Below are 23,088 nucleotides of genomic sequence, written 5' to 3' on the forward strand. Positions count from 1 at the left end.
TGTAGATATTAACAATGCTTTGAACTGTGTCGTGCTATTGCTTTTATGATAGCATCTAGTCATTTCTCTAATAATAACTTTTTTGTAAAGATAGCATTTGTCATCATTCTGTGGGCTTAAAGGGCTTTAGAAAAGTGAATGAACCCTGTTTTAGTTTTTTTTTTTTTTTTTTTTAAAGCGCTATCTAATGTGCTTTAAAGATATAGGGTATCTAAAAGTTGGAACAAAGAATTTCATGTTTACACTGTAGTTAGGAATGTCATCTTTGATTGCTGAGGTTTTTCTACTGCAGTTGATAGGTGTTGGGAGTTCCCAGTATACAGTAGCGGTAATTGAGGCCTTCAAAATAATGGATCCATCTGAATACTTCAGCTTAGGAAACAGAGAAACTTGAGAAAGTGCCAGAGATATACTTTAATTACCACACAATCTGTCCTATTGACTGTAATAGTTTGGTTACTATTTCTATCCCGTGTCCTTACTTTAACTTGTTTGCGCCTTCAAAAGGCATCACAGAATTCTGCTTGGGTGTATACCAGAATAGAGGTTGATTTGGTTCAATTTAATTCTGCTCATCAGCTCTTTTGACTAGGGAGCAACTTTCTGCCAATTCCATGACAGATTTGTTGGGTTTTTGTTTTCCATGCTTTATCATTAAAGTAACTTTGAATTTGTTTCATAAATAATTTCACAGTTATAAATGTCATACAAAGTGGAAGAACATAAGATAATTAAGGTGGGAAAGGGGCTCAGGAGGTCTCTAGTCCATTCTCATGCCCAAAGCCAGGTAAGCAATGAGATCAAATTGGGTTGCTTGGCATTTTAGCAAACCTGGTCTGAAAACCTCAGTGGATAGAGGCTGCGCAGCCTCTATGAGAGAGCTGTTCCAATGCTTGACAGTCCTCATGGTGAAAAAGTTTCTTCTTATGTCCAGTCTGAACATTTTTACTTTAAACTCATTTGGACTAGATGTCTTTAAAGATGCCTTCCAACTGAAAGGATTATGTGATTTTGTGAAATTAATATTAAGTCTAATTGCTTTGAAGTATTTGCTAAGTTGATTATGTGAACTGCAGGTTAAGATTGTTTGGTCTTCTTGTATCAGGAATAACTTCAGAGGTCATCTTATCATTACAGCGAAACTGTAGATCTAGAAGGAATACGTGTTGACAAAAAGTTACCTGTTACCTTTCTGAAACAATACTTTGTCATTTGTTTTTCCTCTACAGCTTGTTCTTCGCAAATGGTGTGAACTAATCCCTGGTGCAGAATTCAGATGCTTTGTCAAGGAAAACAAGCTTATAGGTGAGGATTTTCATAAAGGTAAAATTATTAGGTGAAGTTCTGAGGAGTTTGTCTGATTCCTTGAAACGGAGCTAAATCTGAAGACAGTTCTTTCTTATCACACCTCATTCATGGAATTAATGTTTTCTTCTTTCTGTAATTTAAAATGTGGCGTGCCACATTTCCCTTTCCACTGTATTTGACAGCCTGACGGCATGTCATGCTCAATATTACGATGGGAATATTCTAATTCTAACTGCTAATTGAGAAACTTTACCCAAAGGCTGTTTTGTAAGTGACTCTCTTGTACTCAGGAGCAAATTGCAGCATAGCCAGCTGGCAGAATGAGTGCAGAGGCGGTTGGGTATTATGCTGATAAAACATGACCACATGTGGATATTATATGCAGAAAGTTGGGGAGGTCAGAACATGTCCACAGGTGTACGAGGTGTCTGAGCTCATATTATATTCAGTGTAGCTTAGTCAGAAAACCTGTCAATCTGTTACTCTGGTTCAAAAACCTAAAAGTAAAATGTTTCAAGTGGCACTGAACAGCTAGGTTATCCACAGCATGCAAAGAGCTGGTGGGTGCATTGGGAGACCTGTGACAGCTGAGGACAGGCAGGTTGTGCTACAGCACGTATTTTGCGCAGCTCTAGGGTAAATTTAGCTGAATTATACTCCTCTAGATGTATTGACTATTCTCTGACGACTATAACAGGAGCTTAGACATCTAGTGTGCATACTGGTGCTTGAATTGAGGGGTTTAATTTCAGGCTAAATGCTATTCTGGAGTTTGAATTCGTTTTTGGTGTGGTCTACCATCAAATCTTTAAAGATGAACAGACATGTAAATAGCACAGGACTGACACGCTTCTGTCCTTAACAAGATTGAATCATTCTGCCTAAACTCTTCTGACAAAGAAATGTTATAGCAGTCATGTAGCAAAGCTCTAACCCAGACTTCATAGGAAGGAAGGTGATTTTTTGCTTTAAAACAAACCCAAGTTTACTCCTTTTGTCTGTCTCATACCTACGTGTACACAAGCACCAAGATGCGTATATGCACATGGTCTGTCCAGGATTCCTTGTGATGATATGGAGGTGAAGGGATATTAGCAATTTAGTCCTCACTATTTTTCCTGGTTGCTTCTCAGCATGGTGACTATGTGCTTGTTTTGGATGTGCGTTTTTGTACCTGTTAGGAGCTGTCAACAATTTGTCTCTCCATCCTGTCCCACCTCTGTGAATCAGGAGGAACATACTGCCTGTTCTTTGTTTCCTGATCTGGGTGTCCTATAGAGTTGCACGTAGATGTTTTGGGATGTGCTAATCTAGGTGCTGTCGACACTTACCATTCTCATAGCCCTTTTATTTGGCTGTTCCTTCTGGTGCTTCTGTGCTCATCTTCCCATTCTCTCTCCATTCATGCCAATTGCAGGGTTTATTACAGTTCTTTGTAACAGTTTATCTTGCTAATAGCAGAGATTCTCCATTAAGCTGGTATTGCTTAATGGCTACTGACATAGCTTTTTGAAGGGGGAAGAGCTGAATCCTGTCCTGTTATGTTCTGCTGGAACACCACTACTGCCACAGCTATGCATCACTGTAATAACCTCTAAAACATTTGAATGTAGATTTATTATAGAATATATCTCTAGTGATACTTACTTTCAAATACCTCAAAGCATTTGTACAGTGGCTAATTAAACACTCTATATGTTTCATTACTAGGTTTTAAAACACAGCAGATCTAGTAGTCTGGGTTTTTTAGCTAGTACTCCAGCTGCATTTGTGAAGACAGTTCCAAGATTTTTCACAATATGTTCCCATGCTCTTAATAAGCCTGTCAGTCAAGCTAAGGAGTGATACTTGCACAGCGCAGTGAATGATTTTTCCAGTTACACATCTGCATCCCCTGAGATGCCACCATCTCTTGGTTTTTGTTTTTAGACCTGAGTTAAGCTTTGCAGTGGTATTAATAATTCAAAGTTCCACTGTCATCATAAACTTTATATGAACTTTTTTAAAGAGCACATTTTTGGAGGTAGTCAGCATTGTCTTACAGTAAAACTTTATCTCTGTGGTTTGTAGATGGTTAAAATAGCAAACTGCCATCATTGATACATCTTTCTTGGGGGATTCTGGCTTTTTCTTCCCCTAAATAGCATGAGCTGCTCATTCTGCATTGGTGGGGCAGGGCTTGATTTGACATTTGTCCAGCAGGGTGTTGCAGTGGCTTATATTGACGTATCCTCTATGAGAGCTTCTGTCACTTAAGATGTGTACAAGTATATAATCCTGTTGATGTCAACTTAAACTACTGTCTTACAGACAAACAAACATCTGAAATTAAGAGCTTGTGATGTTGCTGGGATAGTTTATCTAGTGTCAGATATGCAAGATGGCCCTTGAGGGGGGCAGATGGCATAAATAAAGTACTAGACTGCATGCCATTTTGTTGATTTTAGGATTTAAGGTTTCGCCTTTAGTGCCTTATCAAACAGGTACACATTATTCCATGCTTAAAAAATTGGTTAAATGAGAATCTTTATGGTACATGAGGATCTATCATCTTTGCTAATGTGCAATCTTAGCCTCTGCCCCTTTCATTTAATGGTTCCCAATTTTGGTCCATACATCTGATGTGCAGAACAGAAAAGGTTTTTGACCAGAGTAACCAGAGGGAACAGAACAGAAAGGAAAAGACCACTTAAAAATAGTCAAAGCATGTACTTATAAAATGAAGTTCACAAAATGTAGGGCAGAACTGTTCAAGGAATGGAAGTGCTTTAAGTATAGGCTAATAAAGTCAAACAGGAAGTCATTGGTAATGGCTGAAACTTGGGAGAACCCTGTCTTCTGAAATATAGATTATAACATGCATGTCTGTGATAACTGCATTTTCTGTGGTTGGGTTTTTTGCATGCCTAAAGCTCTTTATAATCAACTGAAATTATTGACAGGTGTATCACAGAGGGACTACACTCAATACTACGATCATATCTCTAAGCAACATGAGGAGATCTGTAGATCAATACAGGAGTTTTTCAAGAAACACATACAGTATAAATTCTTGGATGAAGACTGTAAGTATCTTAAGGCTTCGATTAGCAAGGGGAGCATGGGGGAGGGAAGGAGGATGTTTATTAAGGTTTTTAAGCACTTATTGCATGCATAGTTACAAAGACTTAGAAATGAAGGGTCTGCCTCTTTGAAGTTCTTTTGTAGGGTACTGGGAGGTCTGAAACTGAAAGGGCTTGCAGGGCAAACTCCATAGAAATGAGAGCTGTCCTCCTGCCCCCTTGCTGAGCCAGACTTGTTCCCTCCACAGCACACCAGGTTGCAGTGTGCTAAATTCCAGTTTACTGCTGGAGATGAGTGTTAAAATGAGTACTTCTCATTAAAAAAAATGGCATCCCCAATATTTTCAGTCTGTGGATATGCATCTCTCATTTCATAGCTATTGCTTTCACAGGGCTTGGTTCTTTTTAACTTACGGCTCTTGTGGGTAGAGCATGCAGAGTAATGTTGTTTTTGAATAACTATAAAACTGGGAATAAAAGAACCCTGAAGGAATAGGCTGGAGTTTTCAGGAAAACACAACGAATGAGTGAAAGATCCCTTCAGAAGGCTTAATGGCTTTTTTTTTTTAAAGCTGAACCATCAGAGCAGTCAAATAGATCTGTCCTGTCTGACTTGCTGAAAAAGATACCTTTTAATGCCAGTCTATCTTATATTAAAATTCTTAATAATTTCACTCTGCAGGGTTCCTTTATTTCAGTCCAAAGATGTTCTCTAGGACCACTGCTTGGAGAAGTCTGGAAATCAGTATACTAATCTAATAGATCTGTAGCCGTAATGTTTTTGAAGTAAGATCAGTCATATAGATCTGACATTCAGATTGCTGTCTTTTAATTTTCCTCTGTGTTCCAACATAATTTTAGCTGGTATGTAATCAACTGATAGATAAGAATTCAGGGCACTATTTTTAGAAATTCATGCCTAGATCTAGGCTCTGAAACTGCTGTCTGGTGAACTGAAAGGTCTGAAGTGTCATCTTATGTAAAGGACATAAAACTATGCCATCTGAGTTACCTTCTGGGAAAAGGAGGTTTCAGGGTGACCTTCTGGGATGAAGGTTTGTTGACCTTTTGTTTCTAGACACTAAATGCTGGTGACTTGTCCATCTGCAGAGAAATGCCACGCAGGAAATGTTTTCTGGGGTTTTTTTACCACCTTTCATTCATCCCCCATTACATGCCTTGATCCACTGTCTGGTAACATATGTGCTGTTAACAATAAAAATCCAGGTTTGCTTGTTTGTTTGCTTTTAAAAGGAAAGGTATTATAGCTTTTTTCCTGACTTCTTGTTTCATAGGAGATTTTGATGCTGTTTGCTCTGCTTTTTCCAGTTGGTCTGGTAGCATGTCCAGATGGAAGAGTTGAGTCAGAGCAGCTGAAACATTGCAGAGTCAGAGCAGTAGGATAACAGATGGATGAATGCTTTATAAATACTTCTAAATGATGTTAGAACCTTCTAAATACCTTTCACAGAATCACAGAATGGTTGGGGTTGGAAGGGACCTCTGGAAATCATCTAGTCCAACCCCCTGCCAAAGCAGGTTCACCCAGAGCATGTTGCGCAGGGTCGTGTCCAGGCGGGTTTTGAATATCTCCAGAGAAGGAGACTCCACAACCTCCCTGGGCAGCCTGTTCCAGTGCTCTGGCACCCTCAAAGGAAAGAAGTTTCTCCTCATATTGAGATGGAACTTCCCATGTTTCGGTTTGTGCCCATTGCCCCTCGTCCTGTCACTGGGTGCCACTGAGAGCCCAGTGGTAAGAACAGTGATAAGAGCCCAGTAAGAACAGTGTTCTGGAGGCGTCGATACTTACTGTACAGTCGAGCCTTGGCTTACCTTCTATTTTGACCAATTGCTGGTAAAGTTTTACTACAGTCTTGCCAGAACATGACACCCCTGCTCTGAGGTGGTCCCAAAGAAGAGGGAACAGTTCAGGTTTTCTTCTCTTTTCGGTGTTAGTGAGTGTCCCGAACTAGTCAACAGTGTGCAGTCAGTCTTAACGGGGATGTAAATCCTGCTGAATGCTGTTAGCCTTGGTGATTACCATAGGCTTGCTTTAAGCTAACAGGCATCAATTTATAATAAAGGTCAGATGGATGTTTTCCATTAATGAAATGCGACTAATGAGAGTACGTGCTACAGGCAGCAAGTTCAGTTGAACAGCTGGAGAAGAAATCTAGAGTTGCTGTGCTCCTCTTTGCATTGATGACTTACTTAGCTTGTCTTCTCGAGAGAGAATAGCACTTAATTCCGGAGTGACATTTTAAATTGACGTAACTGAGCTTGTGTGAAAAGCTGTGTGGATTTTTAGACTATATGGTCAGAAACACTTACGTGACTGGCTTTGGCGCTGTTGAGTTGTGGTTTGCCCTTAGCCCAGCCAACTTCACGTGAAATGTTAGATTAAGCTGCTGAGTAGCTTTACATGCATGAACGTGATCAATCAACATCCCTGTTACTGACGGGCAGCTTCCTGAGTAGCCGCAGAGGCTCCAGTGTTCTTCAGTCACATCCTGAGTTTAGTTTATCCCACACGTATTGGGAAATCTCTTAGCTGAAATATTCTCTTCCTTATTAGCAAAGGAAGTGACAATACAGCATTTGTCTGAGTTTTTTCTAAATCGGGCTTTTTATTTTTTTCTTTCTGGTAAACTGGTACAACTTCTACATGTAGTCATGCCTGAATGCATATCTGTTGATTTCCCTAGCTGAATAGAAAGACAATCAAAGATTGGTTTAACCATACAGAACAGAAGCTAATAGAAAGATGCATGTACAAAGATTCACACTTAAGTAAGTCAAGGGGAGAGACAACAACGGAGCTAAGCAAGGCAGCTTTGCGTCAATCACTGAGTAGCAAAGGGTATGTTTGAAAGAGCTGTTGATAATCTGTAGGTGTGCTGTATCTGCTCTGGGTTACATTAAACATAGCCATTTCACTGCCACCTCCTCCTCAGCACACTCACTGACCCCTTTGTTCCTACAATCTGTTAGTCTTGTTATCTGCTGAAGTCCTAATCTCCTTCAAGCAGGAACTTCCTCATACTAAATGTTGGTGCAATGTCTAGCATGATGGAGTCTTGATCCTTCCTTAAAATTTCTACATTCTGCTGTAAACCAAACAGCAGTAACGTCGAAGATAAACTCTTAGCCCAGAGAGAAGCTTATCAAATGTTCTTTGTTGGGGGGAAAAAATCGACAGAAGAAACCATCATTAAATGGGAAGACCTGACAGCTGATCTCTCAGTGCATTAACATTAGTTCTTGAAATATTTCAACTCCCTGTTGGAAATTAACCTAATTCTTGCTTGCAGTTCTTCAGACATATTGACTTTGCAGATTGTGCTGTGTACACAAGTATCTATTCAGATTTAGACATCTGTGAAATTATATATCTTTTAAGATTAACATCTTTTTTTCTCCTTTTCAGTTGTTTTTGATGTGTACAGAGACAGCAGGGTAAGTGAACAATAGGTTGTTTATAATTGTTTATTCTGTGGAAACTCTTCCTGAAATGCTACAGAGATGAAGCAAATAATAGCTTCACCTTCCTAGAAGTGGTCCTGGCAAAAAAAAACCAACCCAAAAACCAACCAACCAACCAAAAAAACCCAAAAACCCAAACCAAAAAACTACTTGATGTTACCATTCTGTTCCCCAGGTCTTTTTCTATGCTAAACACTGTCCATGGTAGGAAAATAGGATTAGGAGTGTAAATATGTCTGTGCCAGTGATGTAATTATTTAGTAAATATCTTTCAGAGAAGTATTTGGTCTTAAAGCACATAACTTTGTCTTCAGCTGCAATTCTGTCCATTCTATGAGTCTACTGAAGGCAATTTAGTTTTCTTCTAAGGTAGGTACTTTATCAATATCATGCAACATCACTAAATAGTTTTAGGAAAGCACTACCTGTTGCTAAGATTCCCTCCACATGATGCTTACTCTGTGTTTGACAGAAACGTATCTCAACATTCAGACAGAATGGCTGGGATATTTAAAGTGAGGCAGGGGTGCTGTTTTGCTCACTGCAAAAAAAAATTGGAGGATTCTTACCACTTTTTCTTCCAAAAATCATTCCTTGGGCTTTTTTTTTTTTTTTTTTAATTCTGTCAAGATTGCCCCTGTAGCATCTGAACTCATCGAAACTAATTGTTAATATTTCTTCAGACTATCCTTGTGAGGTGAGAAAATGATAACTTGTACTTCATATGTGGAAGTCTGTGGTATGAAGGGATAATCATCAAAAGAGTATATGAATGCAGCATGGCCAGTTTGAGACAGATGGAGGCTAATTTTTTGTTTTCAAACTGCTCCAGCTCTGGTTCTGAGTACTCAGCGGATCAGAACCCTGAACATTCAGATAGTGATGGAGTGGGGAGAAATGTCCGCATCTGAACTTCAGGTGCCAATATCTGAGTTAGTCACCTTGACCTCTCCTAATGTCAGTGGAGAGAAATACGTCAAAGAGAAATAAACTGTGCTTGAAAGGCACACGTGTATTGTTTTAAAAGCAACCCCAACCAAAAATGTATTATACAGCCTCAACTCTCAAAACCTGATTATGGAATCACAGCCTGGTTTTGGGAATCACATTAGTGCATGAGAAGCAAGTCTTTGTTTTAGCTTAAATTTCTTTCCAAACCCTAAACCAGAAATGCAAAAAAATGGCTATATACTTTTGCTGTATACATTTGAGTCTCACTGTTTGACTTGTTTACAGTTGTGGGATTGGAAAAGGTCTTCATTTCAGTTGAGCTGGGAGTGTTTGTAGTAAGTCCTGATTCTGACTTTGAATGTTGCTAAAGTATTTTGTAATTGAGTAATAGTAAATCATGCCATAGTTTGCAAAACAGAAACTAAGCAGGAACATGCGTCATGTGGAAAACAACTATTGTACTGTTACTCAGCACAACTTTTAACGTAGGTATCTAAAATCAGGCTATGGGCTAAAAACAGCCATGCTGAATGGTGATGAAAATTACCTACCCCAGGCTCAGATCATCAGACTTAAGGATGCTGTCAGGCAAAGTGAGGAGCAACATTTTGGCATTGAACCTGGTTGTGCCGTTGGGTGCTCTGCCTCACAGCTGAGGCATGAAGACAGATTATTTAAGTAAAAGGTTTTAGCCTGTGTGATCTCAAATGAGCAGTGTTTCTTCATCTGTCAAGATAAAATATATCTGTAGATAGCTCTCGGTGCTTTCTACCCTCAGGTCTTGTAAACTGCCAGATAGCCCTTTGTGTGTCAGATCCTTCTCCTTTCACACATACTTTGTGGTTTGCAACTGTATTATTCATCGTTCCCTTTGTATGTGAGTTATAGGCAGCAAAAGAATATTGAGTGTGATTAATTTCCAGAGCCCGTGCTCCTCATCAGGCTGGTTGCACAGCAACCTCACCTACAGAATGAGAGAAATGTCCAGGGTCTGCTTATTTTAAATTCTTTCAACTGTAAATATTCAACTTGGAGAAGCTGCTTCTTTGATGTGGTTGTGAATGAGAGCAACCCCCTCCCCGCGCTTGCTTTAGTTACTTGAGAGACTGTTCGGAGTAGGCTGCCACAGGTCCTGCTCGTTGAGTTGGAGGGTGGCATAGAAGCAGCGGTGGCCTTGTTGAGAACAAGCTTTTATGTGTTTGCCTCACTCTTCACCAAGCTCATCTGAGCTAGCGCCTGACTTGGCAGACAAGTCATTTTTTAAGGAAGAAACACTGTCGTACAGGCTTCCAAACTGGATGATCTGGAGACCTAGCCCTGAAGAGGTTATGTTTCAGGACTGGTAGCTGCTTTTTTTTTTTTTTTTTTTTTTTTGCTGTTAGCAGTTCACAATCGTTGTGCAACAGCTGACAAGCCTGAGAATCAGCTCTGCTGTTGCTCTTTGTGTATCTCCCAGGTGCTGACACCTTGTAACCATGTTCAAGACAAGGCACTGTGGTAAGACAAAGAAATGCAGTGAGTGTCTCCAGACCACTGCTAGCTCACAGCTGCTTTTGTTAACATGCAAACTAGAGCTTGTGTCTCTGCCTTGTGAGCATTGTCACTGTGCATGAAGGTGCAGCTGGACTTAGGGAGATATAACGGTTTGGTTTGCATTTTATCTATCTTTTAACTTCCTTTAAACAGTCTTTGTTATAGGCACTTCCTTTCAGCAGCATGTTGCTTAATGCTGTAGTAAAACAAAGCATGAAGCTGACGTGATATGGTAAATCTATTGGTTCCTCTTTTAAGATGAGGAAAAAAATCTTATGTAATACAGGTTGGTTTTTTTTCCTCTCCAGCTATGTACAACTTCACTTTCCTGCCTTGTGCATTTCTGTGCTCTCATATGACAAAGATTACTAATACCAAAAGATTGCAGATAAATAGCTTTGCTACTGCTTTTGAGATACACAGTGCAAGTCATCTTAAACTACATTTAAATCATGAGGTTGCATGTAAGACATGAAAGAGCATTTAATGTTAAGAAAAGACAGTTTGGTTACTGACCCAGAGTTATATAGGCACCTTTTAAGGAGCCATGAAAAGGGATGTTTAGTTTGTTTTGACACTTCTCATCAATTTGCAGCTACCAAAGCTCAGTGCAGATTTAAGACCATCTCAAGGAAACAGTTGGTGTTGTAGATGGTGTACTGCTGTCTGCAGGGAGGGGGAAATACTGCCAGGTGCTCACGAAAACCAGGTGTTGCTTTCAGTAGTCTCAAAACCAATTTTCAGTTTTTTCACAGTACATTTCTTTAGAGAAATGATCTTGAGTTCCTATGAAAAAGATGAGTTTCATGTATTTGGGGTGGGGAGGCGTCTCTCTAAAAGCCTTTCATAGAGAAGTCCTTTATTAAGTATAAACTTTTCTGATGCAGGGAAAGATTCTCTGAACTGCTGAACGAACTTTGCCAGCCATTGCTTCTGTCTGTGATTAAATTGGTTCATTAGCTTATTTTTCTAGTGTGATAGAATGAATCTAAAACTACAGATTCTTCCTCCTGCTGCCTTGGAGCTAACAAGATGTCCCCATTAGCAAAAGTAAAACATCACATTTAATGAGAATTTGTGACTGCCTTTTGAAGAGGAACAGAGATGGAACATGACAGCAGAGCTTGCCCCTGTTCGCTCTCTGCACCGATGGTGTCAATATTGGTGCAGAGGTGTTGCAACTTAGCCATGCAGATTTGTGCTGCTTCACCTTTCCAAAACAAGTAAGAAACCACTCAGGTCTGTGTCCCTGCAATTCACAGTTTCTTTTATAGCTGTCTGGTTTCAGTACTGCCATTGCAGTGCCTTGGCTTCTTAAAATTTGCTTTGCAAGAGCTGTACCCCATGGATCTGCCCTGAGAGAGAGATCTGTGAAAGCCTGCGTGCAACCACACACTCACCAGTCAGGGTGCTGGCTCAGTTCCAGTTTACAAGTAATATCACTGGTTTTATCTGTGCTGGGACTCCCCCCACCTGCACGAGTGACTCGCTATGGATGATAACAGACCAGCCAGAGCATTTCTGTTCTGTCTTGCATGGGTTTCCATGCATTTCCTATTCTATAGTGCCTGTGGGGGTGGCTTAGGCAGCGTGGGTGGGAGAGGAAGTCTCCATGTTACTCTGTGACTGAAGGCTTCAATAGCATCTTTATAAGTTAGAAACCAGATGGCTGTAGTGTAAATCATTGAAGATATTTGCTGTTTGTATCAAGATGGGAAGGATCTTTTAAAGAAAGAAGATCCTTCAGGAATGAGCAAAAGAAAGAAAGCAAAATAAGTTTTTTAGTAGCTATACAGTCTTCAAGTTTAGTTTCCAATTCCATTTGATCTTTAATAAACACAATAAAACCCTTCAGTCCTGCTTATGTTACAGCAACCTTTTTCTTTCCATATTTGATAGATCTGATTTCTTCCAGATGTAATACTTGTTTTGCAAATTCTTACTACCAGTTATATTCATATTTCATTGTAATTTATGGTAATGTTTTGTTTTATTAGAATAGATGACACTTTCTTGGGTAAGAAAAGATGGCCCTGTGCTGGGGTTTGTATCTTGAGATGACTCAAGGAATGCCAACTATTTCTTGCTCCTCTGCAGACATCTCTGTTACCTTTAATAAGTCATGTTAGTGTCTCTGCTTTCATTTTTCACTTGCATGCTTTTGTGCATACTACCAGAACTGCCTGGAACACAACTATATTAAAGATGAGGCAGGAGAAACTAGCCTGGACTACTAGTAATGACTATTATTAAAAATGCCTTTAAGTTATTCTTTATTTATCTGTATATGTGCAGCACCTTTCAGCTTTCATGATCTCCACTAGCATTTTGCAGACCCTACTCTGTGTTTTTAGAGTCCTTTCTGAGAACAAGAACAGCAGTTCTTGTAGACTGCTGACTGTGCAGCAGTGCTGAGGTGGCTTTAGATGGAAAACAAAATCCCTGCTTAGGTGGGGTGTTTGTTTGGTTAGTTTGGTGGGTTTTTTTCCATTAGTTGTTCATGCTGTCTGGGGATCTTTAAGGACCATGGAGATTACACAGAACTTCTGTGGTTTCATCTGAAAGCACCTTGCATAGAACTGAATTCAGTTTATTTGAGTTCTGTCTGATCTTCTGTTTAAAAAAAAAAATAAATAAAATAAATTAGTAAGTCATATCTTGCTGTGTTTTAAAACGGCATCTAATGTAAAGGATGGTAGAATATTTTAAGTGCTTAAAACCAGGTGATTTCAATTTTGACATCTTTTTATCTAAAGACCAAGCATAATGCAGTAATGTATGTGTATTCTGATTTTTTTTTTTTTTTTTTTGCTTTAATTCTGTGGCTTGTTTTAATCCTTCTGTTGTTCCATTGCAGGGTAAGATTTGGTTAATAGATTTTAACCCATTTGGTGAAGTAACAGACTCCCTGCTGTTTACATGGGAAGAACTGACCTCTGGGAAGAACTTGAAAGGAGACCAGGGTGAAGGGGAAGCAACAGAACAGGTACAGCCCTGCCGTGAGGGAGGCTGGCTAACAAATCCAACAGGCCTTATGGCCTTTTTTTTTTTTTCCTTTCTTTCTTTGTTATAATCAAATTGTGATGCACATCCCATTGAACTAAATGGGTGTCCTTAACTCATGAAATGTAAACTCTTTGTAAGTAGAATCTACCTTATTAGACAGTAGTTAATCTCAACAAGTATCGCGTGCTAGTTTTAGATGCCTGCAAGGGAATTTTTAGTTCAAACAGTACAAGCCCATAATGCAGCTTTGACCACACCACAAAGAAAATGCCCTGAAACTTGCTTTTATGTAGTTTTGATGCACTCTTTCCAATTTCTCTTAAAATCTGTTACTTTTCTATTTAATCACTTAAAGTTCTGCTTTGTTCCTGATATCTGTCATACAGTTCCCCAGAGCTCCAGATTTATGTTTGGAGGGGAGGCAAAAAGAAGCTTAACTTCTGTCTCTTCCTCATGTCTAATACCCTCAGGGAAGCCTTGTCCTCTGGTTGAACTCCCTGGACCTGCAGAGCAGGGCTTTTCTATCCCTCTTCCAAGCTGTGTTGCCTCCGTAAAAACAAATAACTTCCCGTTAATACAGAGAGGGAGGAATAGTCTTCAGTTGTTTGTGCTCCAGCTTTTTTCTCACTGCATGCTTGAGACTGAGTCCTCACATATTAACAAGTCCTTGGATGGCTGGATAGAAGATATAAAGTAGCATGTTACTTGATCTTGGAAACACTTGGTAGTTGGCTGAGGAGAGATGGCTAGTCAGATAGTGTGGGCTTTTCTTTATTTTCTAGCTGTTAAGCTGCATTAGAGGTAACTGAAATGACGTGCTTTATTGAGTTGATAGTAACATTTGAGCTTTGCTTTAGTTCTGTCGCCATTTTCGTAACACATTGAAAGGGAAATACACCACTCTGCAGGCTATCATTCATGCCATCTTCTCTTAGTCTCACCGTGTGGCTATTGCTGTATGAAAATCCATTCCATGAACCTTCCTGCTAAAAGCTGTGTCTCCTTTGTTAAAACACGCTCCCAATTCTTGAGCTGTCCATGGGACACCTGAATTTTGTTTTGGTGACTTCTTTTTCTCAATGCCAGTGGAATGGCTTGTCTTCATACTTCAGCTTACATCTGATCACAGAATCTGGTGTGAAGTTACTGAACTTCTGTCTTTAAAATGAAGCTGCTTATTGCCATACAGTGGGCAATTATGCTGCATGTGAATGTGTAGAACTGAAAATTGTATCACGTTACCCAAAACCTGTTGCTACAATTGAGCATTTAGAGATATTTTTGGATATTTTGTAGAGATTTTTTTTTTCCTTCAGTAAGTAAATTGGTTGGAAAGCTTAGGTCATAATTTCAGTAAGGTTATATTTGCAAACATGGGTTTAAACAAGGAACCTGCGAAGACAAGTTGAGGGATTCTGCCGTAAAGATTTTCTTTATCCACATATTTATGTAGATACTATTGCCCAAAGTTCCTTATAGCTCCATTATTACAGCACTGTTATAAGTGGATGTTGTTGTGGATGACCCCTCCCTGGCAGTGTTTAAGCCTGTGTTGGATGGGGCTTGGAGCAACCTGGTCTAGTGGAAGGTGTCCCTGCCCATGGCAGGGGGGTTGGAACTAGATGATCTTTAAGGTCCCTTCCAACCCAAACCATTCTGTGATTCTAAGTGTCTGTATATTAAATACATTAATAATTGATACATTGTAGAAACTTTAAAGTGAGGGAATGAATGCCTTTGTTGACTGTTATTAACATTTTAACTTTTGCTCTAAAGTGGGCTGAGTTTTTAATAAGAAAACTACAATTTTTAGAAAGCACGGGTTTAGTTGAATGAATGCCAAATGAACTCATTGGCAAAGTGACTCAGTCAGTCTCATGGAGGAGTTCAAGAAACATTGCTAGCTTTATTCACGTACACTGTTCTTGTCTTATCCAATATCTTTTCCAAAGGACTATCCAGTTTTCCGCTGTACGAACAGTAAAGTTACTGTCCAGCCTAGTCCATACTTGAGTTACCGACTACCGAAAGATTTTGTGGACCTTTCTACAGGAGAGGATGTTCACAAATTAATTGACTTTCTTAAACTGGTAAGAAGGAGTGAAAAAATTTTCTGACTTTCCATCTTTGTGAAATAGCAACATCAAAGTGCCTGGAATTGTGCTTTTGTAATTAATGTGTTACATAATTACAGGAAAAGTAATGTATGAAGCTATCATACAATGTATTGTTAGGTTGCTTTTTTAAAAATTATTTATTTAATTTTTTTAAGTGATGAAGAGCAAGCTTTCATACTGATGTCACTTCAGTTAATTAATTTTATCTTTACAGGAAGCAATTAATGTAGTTTGACAAATTTCACTGGAGGACCTAGCTGTTTTCTTTCTTATTTAAATGTAAATACAAGTGTAGTATAAATTGAAATCTATTTTTTGAATGGCTGAAGCTAATGCTTTTAAGAGCTTCTTTAAAAGTTAGAAGATAAGTATATTAGGAAAAAACTTCATAAACACTTGTTCCTTTTTCAATACAATTTCTTTGTTCTTTTGATGAACAGCGACATGAAAACATGCCATCTTTGTCAGCTAGGGAAGGGAGGGCGGGTTGCCTTTGTCTTGACCACTGACTTCTGCCACTGCCATCATGTTTTCTGGTTCTTGTATATTCTGTTGGTTAACGTATGGGGCAATTCTCATTCTTTGGAAATAAAATCCTATAGTTTGGGATGGGGGAGAGGGTTGATATTGCTCTGACAGTTCAAAAAACAGCTTAGAAATGCAGTCATTGTCTAATATCCATTGAATCTGGAAACACTTTTCTTGATTTATTAGTGCTCTTACTTCAGATAACTGTGTCCTAACATTATGAACTCTCCTGTTCCGTTGACAGAAAAGAAATCAGCAAGATGATGACTGAGGTATCAAGAAGCATTACAAGAATTACGAACATTACAATATCAAGAAGCAAGAAATGTGGCAAAAGCTATGTTTAGCATAACTATTAAGCTATTGATGTAAAGAAAACCTGCTTTTTATAGTCAATGAAAGAACTGAAGAGCTGTTCATCCTGTGTGTTGGTTTATATAAAAGTATAGAAAAGCTTTTTCAGGGAAACATGAAAGGTGAGGGTGAGTTCTCACTGGATTCCAGGTTCAATACAATTATACCATGGTGCAAGCAAGGAACAATCTGAGTGCAACTGACTGACTGCTTTCTTGTCGCATAATGTGAAGATTGATGCCATTGAAGCATGCCATCAGACTCTTCAGTGATAAATATGACAACATTTAATGTTTGTGCAGTTAAAACATCAAGCATTCTCTGAATTTAGGCACAGTCTTGCTTAAAATGTAGTATAGTCACAAGGAAAGAAAGGAATGTACATTTTTTTCTGTAGTAACCTTTTAAAATTGTAAATTGACTTTGTTTTGGGAGGACTTCTCATCCTTCCTTTATGTAAAAAAAAAAAAAAGAAAAAGTGGAGAAGGGATTTTTTTTTTTCTTTGTTATGAGGGCTAATACTTCATTTCAGAGAACAGCTATAGCTATAGTAGACTATTTAAGGTTTGAAAATTTAGCATTTCAGGAATTTGAAATTCTGAATGCATTTCAAGTGAAGTAATATTTTCACGGTAGCTAAGCTATGAAATTTGTTAAACTTCAAATTTCTTTTCATTTTCATAGAAAGCTTTCTTGAAACTTATTTTTTAACATGATTACATACTAGACATCATCTGTGGCTTTAATATAAATAGCTAAACATAACATCAACCTGTAATTTTATATGTGGATTCAGTCTTGTTTCTTTTGTATCACATCTCTGAGTTTCTTAAGAAAGTGATGACTCTTTCAGCTCTTAAAATTCTGTATTCATTTGGTACTTCATGTTTTTTGTATAAAAGGAAGCTTGGCTAAATTTGGGGAAACAGAAGCTCTTGTTACTGATTGCTGTTATTTGGGAGGTGGGAAAAGGACAGTTTCAGACAAAGAAAGAGCTAACTTGGATATAGGTATTTGCATGGCATCACAAATTTGTTAACAATGTGCACAATTCCTGTTGAAAGGAAAGGACATTTGGAGGTGCTCATAGCCCCTGGAAATTGGTTCCTATTTCAAACCAGTTATGTGATACTTTGTGTGTGTATATAAAGCTGTTTGTGTTTCTTTGCCATGCTTTTGCTGTCAAATTGATGTGGTGCTCAGTTACAATCTGTTCTTAGATGTTAAATCTGAGCTTAGATGTTAAATTATTACTTACTGTCTTTATTTAGCCTCAGTTTTGAATGAATACTTACCCTAGTTTAAGATTATGCAGATTAAGAATCCAGTTCTACCAAATACATTGATGAAGCATCACAGATTAAAGCTCCTGGAGTCTGAGAGTACAAGATCTGCCCTACCCTTGAAAAAATGGATTCTCCTTCTCAATAGCTTTTTGTATGCAAATTAGATGATCATTAACTCAGGGCTGGGCTATACCTAATCCTGCCATACTGCAGGACTTTGGATGAGTTTTTCTCACCCTTATCAGAGGGATTATTTGAGTATAAATGTCTCTAAATCAGGTAGGAACTTCAAAATGTAAAAAATCAACAAAGCTTTCCTTTTTCTTTTTAAGTTTCTAGCCATAACTTAAAACTATTGTGATGATCTAACCACACTTCCTTTACACAGATAACGCCCTGGAATTTCCAGCAGATCTGTAAACACTTCTGAACTACAGATTATTGTCTTTAAAAAATACCGAGTCTTGGTTTAAGGCTATAAGACAGTTTCTTGCATCTTCTTTTTTGTGGGCTTCACTAATTAATTTCTGTGCTGGATATTCACCAGAACATACACAGTGTCAGGACCAGTTTGATGGCACCCTATGCACTCTACTGTCCCTTTAGGTGAGCAGGCTGGAGCAGTAGCCTTTTAATAGTCCTTTGCTGCTTGACTTTATTATTTATCCTGAAAATGGCATCACCAAGTGAACTGACCATGACCAGTGCAGAGCTCATAGGTTTGCTGGCGACTTTCATGTGTTTTCGAGAACTGTAGTCTTCTGTGGGTGCTCTGCATTTATAGTTGAGCTCTTCTAGGACAAATCGTGGTGGAATCTGACACTGGCCCAACACCTGGCTCCCTAAATGGCTTTGCTTGTTGCTAGCCTGTGCTGGTCCCCTGATTAAAGGACCACCATAATAACATGCTGTGCTGCTCCTGTCTCCTACCCAGTGCCCTCTGGCACAGCTTACCACTCTGTCCTTCATCAGTTTCAACAGCTGTTTAACATACTCAAAGACTTCTCTTGATAGTCATATGCTAATGATAAGTGAATTCAAAGTTTGTTTTTTTCCCCCTATGATTTGCTCACAGATAACCAGTCTGAATTAATGGACTGCTTAGCCACGCTACGAAACACTGCTAACTAACTTTATTTCAGAGTTCCAGGAACTTAAGCCGCTTCCTCTGGGGTTAGTCTTAATGAAGAACCATAAAAGGTAGCAGAGCACAAATACGAGTCCCATGTTCAGGTCCTGATACAGAAAGAGTTGCCACTATAAAAATCTGTTCTACATAATCAGATTCCCGAAATATCATATCCTTACAATTTAAATACATACTTTATTTTGCTTCTTTGTCCAACTTCAGGTAACCAGATGTTGGTCTTTTTTTTGTCTGCTAGATTAAAGATCCCTCTTCTAAAAGAATTTTCATCCCATATGACCTTTTGATCTGCGAGGATAATTAACAAACATATTCCTCTTGGGGAGGTGAGGAAGATACTGCTGACACATTAAAAGTGCTTCAGATCAGTTTTAAACTGAATAGTATATGATACTGTTTTAATTCTATTTCATATCATCATAAAATCAATTTCTGCCTCTAGCCATCATACAGAAATTTGAAAATACAAAATTCCAATTGTTCAGGTCCTGTTTCTTGTGATTCGATGATATGATCACCCTTTGAGTGAGCTAACTATATACTATATATTCTTAGTTATATGCTTAAAACATTATATAAAGATATTTGTAATCTCACCTAGATGACAAACGAGAAGTTTTAGAGGGGAGGTATTAACATGTACTGGTTTAATTTGGGATTTGAAATAACCTGCACTTCTGGGCTGCAGACTGACTGTTCTGTTTGTGCTCCTTTGACTCTTCTTTTTCCAGTGTTGTCTTTCCTGACCCACCAATCTAGTAGTTGGGTGAATGTTAAGATTAGAATAAGCAGCAGCATGGATAATACTGATCTGAATTTTAAAACCTCTCTATGTCCACTTCCCCCCCTGCCCCCACTTAGGAAGAGATGTTTTTGAGTGGTGCTCTACAAAATCTGAAAAAACCCGTAGAAGTAGAGGAACAATAGCCAGCTCCAAGTCTCAGTAAAACAAATACCACTTGTTGGATTCTGGTCTCAGTGTATGGCTGGTAGAAATCCCAACTGAAAAGACATTTCATGCATCTCATTCTTATGCACTGACCTATTGCTGATGTCCAGGATGCAGTGCTGGCTGGAAAAAAGGCACTTGGTGAGATGCAGTTCAAATGCCTGTTTAACCAACGTAGACTATTAGACTAAACTGTCAAGGGTTCAGGCTTTCAAGAAAGCATTTCCAGATGGAGGGATTCCAAAATCGATCAGTGGTGGCGTGGAGATGGGTAATAGTGTGGCACAAACCTGTGTAGAAATACTTCTGGTGTCTTTGTGCATGACTGGGTTGGTTTAGCTTTCACAAACTGTCCCAAATCTGAAGTTGTTGAATAGCTGGAGAAGACCATGGGGTATCTGCTACTGAGTATAAATAGGGAAATCAGCTTGGCAACTGGTAAATAATTTCAACATTAGATGTCAAGAGTATGCAATTCGGGTTGTGTTGGGAGAGCAAGTCCATGACTTCAATAAATGATACTGAACTAAAATACATATCTTTGGCTAAGAGAAGATGGACTTTAAAGTGTAATATGGAAACAGACCATAGTGTTTTTGATTCATGATGGACACTTGGTAATGCTGACATTTAGAGGCTTAATAAATCTGTCTTAAAAGTTTCCCTGGATGTTGAATTAACAGTGTCTTTATTTCTAGTTGAATTTGATGACCTCTGTAAAGAGAAAGTCTCCAACTTGTGATCATCCTGAAATTATACAGAATTACAATAAGACTTGTTGCCATAACTGGGGTATTTTGTGCAGACCTGAAGCTTTCTCAAAGGTGTGGAGTCCTTAAGCAGTCACGTGTGATTATGGATTTTTATAGTAATAAAGACATCAGCACTGCAGTAAGAGTGCACTTTTTTTCCAGTCTTTAGGGCTCAAATCCAGATGGTGGGAGGGGCTTGGAATATTGGTTTCTGTCTTAGCTTCTGTCATGAATCAGTATGTCCTGACAGACTGTTGCACTTCATTGATGTAAATGAATTATTCATGGGAGCTGGGACTGTAAGAGGCAGGAGAGAGAATGAAGCAACATACTAAGCTAAGCTATCTGTACACCGGTACGAGGAATACACAGGAGGAACTCAATGGCAATGTATGTTAAAAATAGTTGATGGGCATTGCAGAGACTTTGGGAGATAACCTGCTGCAGTGGAACAGAGAGACCTGTGGTTTAGGAAGGGCTGGAGGCGTGATGCTGAACATCAACAGTGTCTGTATTTCCAAAGCTTGGGAATCATGGAATCACAGAAGGGTTTGCACTGGAAGGGACCTTTTAAAGATCACCTAGTCCAACCCCCTGGGCAGGGACATCTTGCACTAGACCATGTTTCTCAAAGCCCCATCCAACCTGACATTAAAGAATTCCAGTGATGAGGCATCCATAACTTCTCTGGGCAACCTGTTGCTGTGTCTCACCAACTTCATCATGAAAAATGTCTTTCTTAATGTCAATCTAAACCTACCCTCTTTCAGTTTAAAACTGCTGCCCCTTGTCCTGATGCTACAGGCCTTGGTAAAAAGTCTCTCTCCATCTTTCCTATAAGCCCTCTTTAAGTATTGAAAGGCTGCTATAAGGTCTTCCTGGAGCCTTCTCTTCAGGCTGAACAAGCCCAGCTCTCTCAGCCTCTCTTCATAGGAGAGGTGCTCCAGCCATCTGATCATCTTTGTGGCCCTCCTCTGGACTCGTTCCAACAGCTCCATGTCTGTCTTGTACTGAGGACCCCAGAGCTGGATGCAGCACTGCAGAGGGGAAGAATCACCTCCCTCGACCTGCTGGCCACACTGCTTGTGATGCAGCCCAGGATATAGTTGACTTTCCAAGCTGCAAGCAGACATTGCTGGCTCATCTCCAATTTTTCATCCACCGGTATCCCCAAATTATGAAGTCCGGTGGAAATGGAAGGTATTTGCTACTTGGGTATCTGTTGGGAAAGTAACATCGTAAGACATGAAAAGACAAAGAGTTAATGTGTGTGTTTTTTTTTCCAGAGGACAGAGTTTGTATTTCAGAAGGTACAGCATGTTATTCTAGAGTTGGCTGTTCTGGATCACAGTCAGGCTTATAGAAGTGGTTAAAAATCTTGAAGTCTGAGGTAATTCAGGTGAAAGTGGCTGTGGAGTTGGCATTTGGTGCTCTTGAGAAAGCAGGGAGATGAGAGGAGCAGAATAGGGACCTCAAAAGGCAGTGTCGGTAAGTGTGGGTGCTGGTGCCTGGGTCTGTTTGGGAGATGATGGGTGGGATAACTGAACAGAGGTACTTTTTTTAATGGCCCAGCAGCAATCTTCTAATGTGAAGGAAAAATGGCACAGTGAGGACTTGTAAGGATCAATCAAACTGAAACTGCAGAAATTGGAAGGAAAGGCACATGATTAAGTGTGAAAAGATGAGAGGATGGAGAAAAAATGATGGATGATTCAGAGAAAACTCATGCATTTAATGTTTTCTTTGCCTCACTATATCCTTTTTACAAGCAAAAGAAGGAAATGAACTAAATTATCACAATGTAGCAGAAATGTACGCTTGGAATAGCTATTGGTATGTAGCCAGAGAGGGTATTTTGAGTGAGACCACTATACACTTTATTGCAGGGCCTGTATTTTTCCAAAACTTCATTAATGACTGGAGCAGTGAAATAAATAGCCCATATAAAAACCTGTGGTTGTCCCTGACTTGAGAATACATGCAGGCACTTTCGAGGGCTGTGTCAGAATTTGTAAATGGCCATAATACACAGGAAAAAATGGCCTGAAATAATGAGAAGAAGTTTGATAAAGGTGAGTGCAAAGTGTTGTAGTTAGAAGGAGGAATCAGACATTCAAGTACCAAATGGGGAAAGAGCTGGCAGAGCTGCAGTGCAGTGGGAGTGGGTAAGTTACAGTAGAGACCATTGAATGAAGGTGATAATAAGCTGTTGGGGGGGGAAGGCAGGTGTCATTCCGGGCTAGCAGGAGAGAGGGATGGAGGGAATAAGAGAGATTATTTTGTTTGATGTGGGGATGATGTACCATGATGTGTCATTTTAGGCACAATATTGCAAGAAATACATTGGTCATTGGAGAGCGGCCAAAGGTTGAATCATAGAATATGTCAAGTTGGAAGGGACCCATAAGGACCATCAAGTCCAACTCCCTGCTCCTTGCAGAACTACCTAAAACTAAACCATGTGACTAAGAGCATCGTCCAGACCCTCCTTGAACTCTGACAGGCTTGGTGCCATGACCACTTCCCTGGGGAGCCTGTTCCAGTGACCGACCACCCTCTCAGTGAAGAACCTTTTCCCAATGTCCAGTCTGAACTTTCCCTGATGCAGCTTC

The 23,088-nt window shown here is 39.3% G+C and overlaps 1 protein-coding gene across 1 annotated transcript in view; it reads left to right on the forward strand.

The window, feature by feature from the left end:
- CDC123 (cell division cycle 123) overlaps positions 1-20,393 on the forward strand; it is a 37,226-nt gene extending 16,833 nt beyond the window's left edge. Inside the window, exons 8-13 of the mRNA XM_068402170.1 lie at positions 1,230-1,305; positions 4,251-4,373; positions 7,798-7,826; positions 13,195-13,323; positions 15,296-15,433; positions 16,233-20,393. Coding sequence (XP_068258271.1) covers positions 1,230-1,305; positions 4,251-4,373; positions 7,798-7,826; positions 13,195-13,323; positions 15,296-15,433; positions 16,233-16,259 — 522 coding nt within the window. The 3' untranslated portion in view covers positions 16,260-20,393. The remainder of the gene's footprint in view (positions 1-1,229; positions 1,306-4,250; positions 4,374-7,797; positions 7,827-13,194; positions 13,324-15,295; positions 15,434-16,232) is intronic.
- Positions 20,394-23,088: the final 2,695 nt, after the last annotated feature.

Source organism: Nyctibius grandis, chromosome 5, assembly GCF_013368605.1.
Source record: "Nyctibius grandis isolate bNycGra1 chromosome 5, bNycGra1.pri, whole genome shotgun sequence".
Classification (NCBI taxonomy): Eukaryota; Metazoa; Chordata; class Aves; order Nyctibiiformes; family Nyctibiidae; genus Nyctibius; species Nyctibius grandis.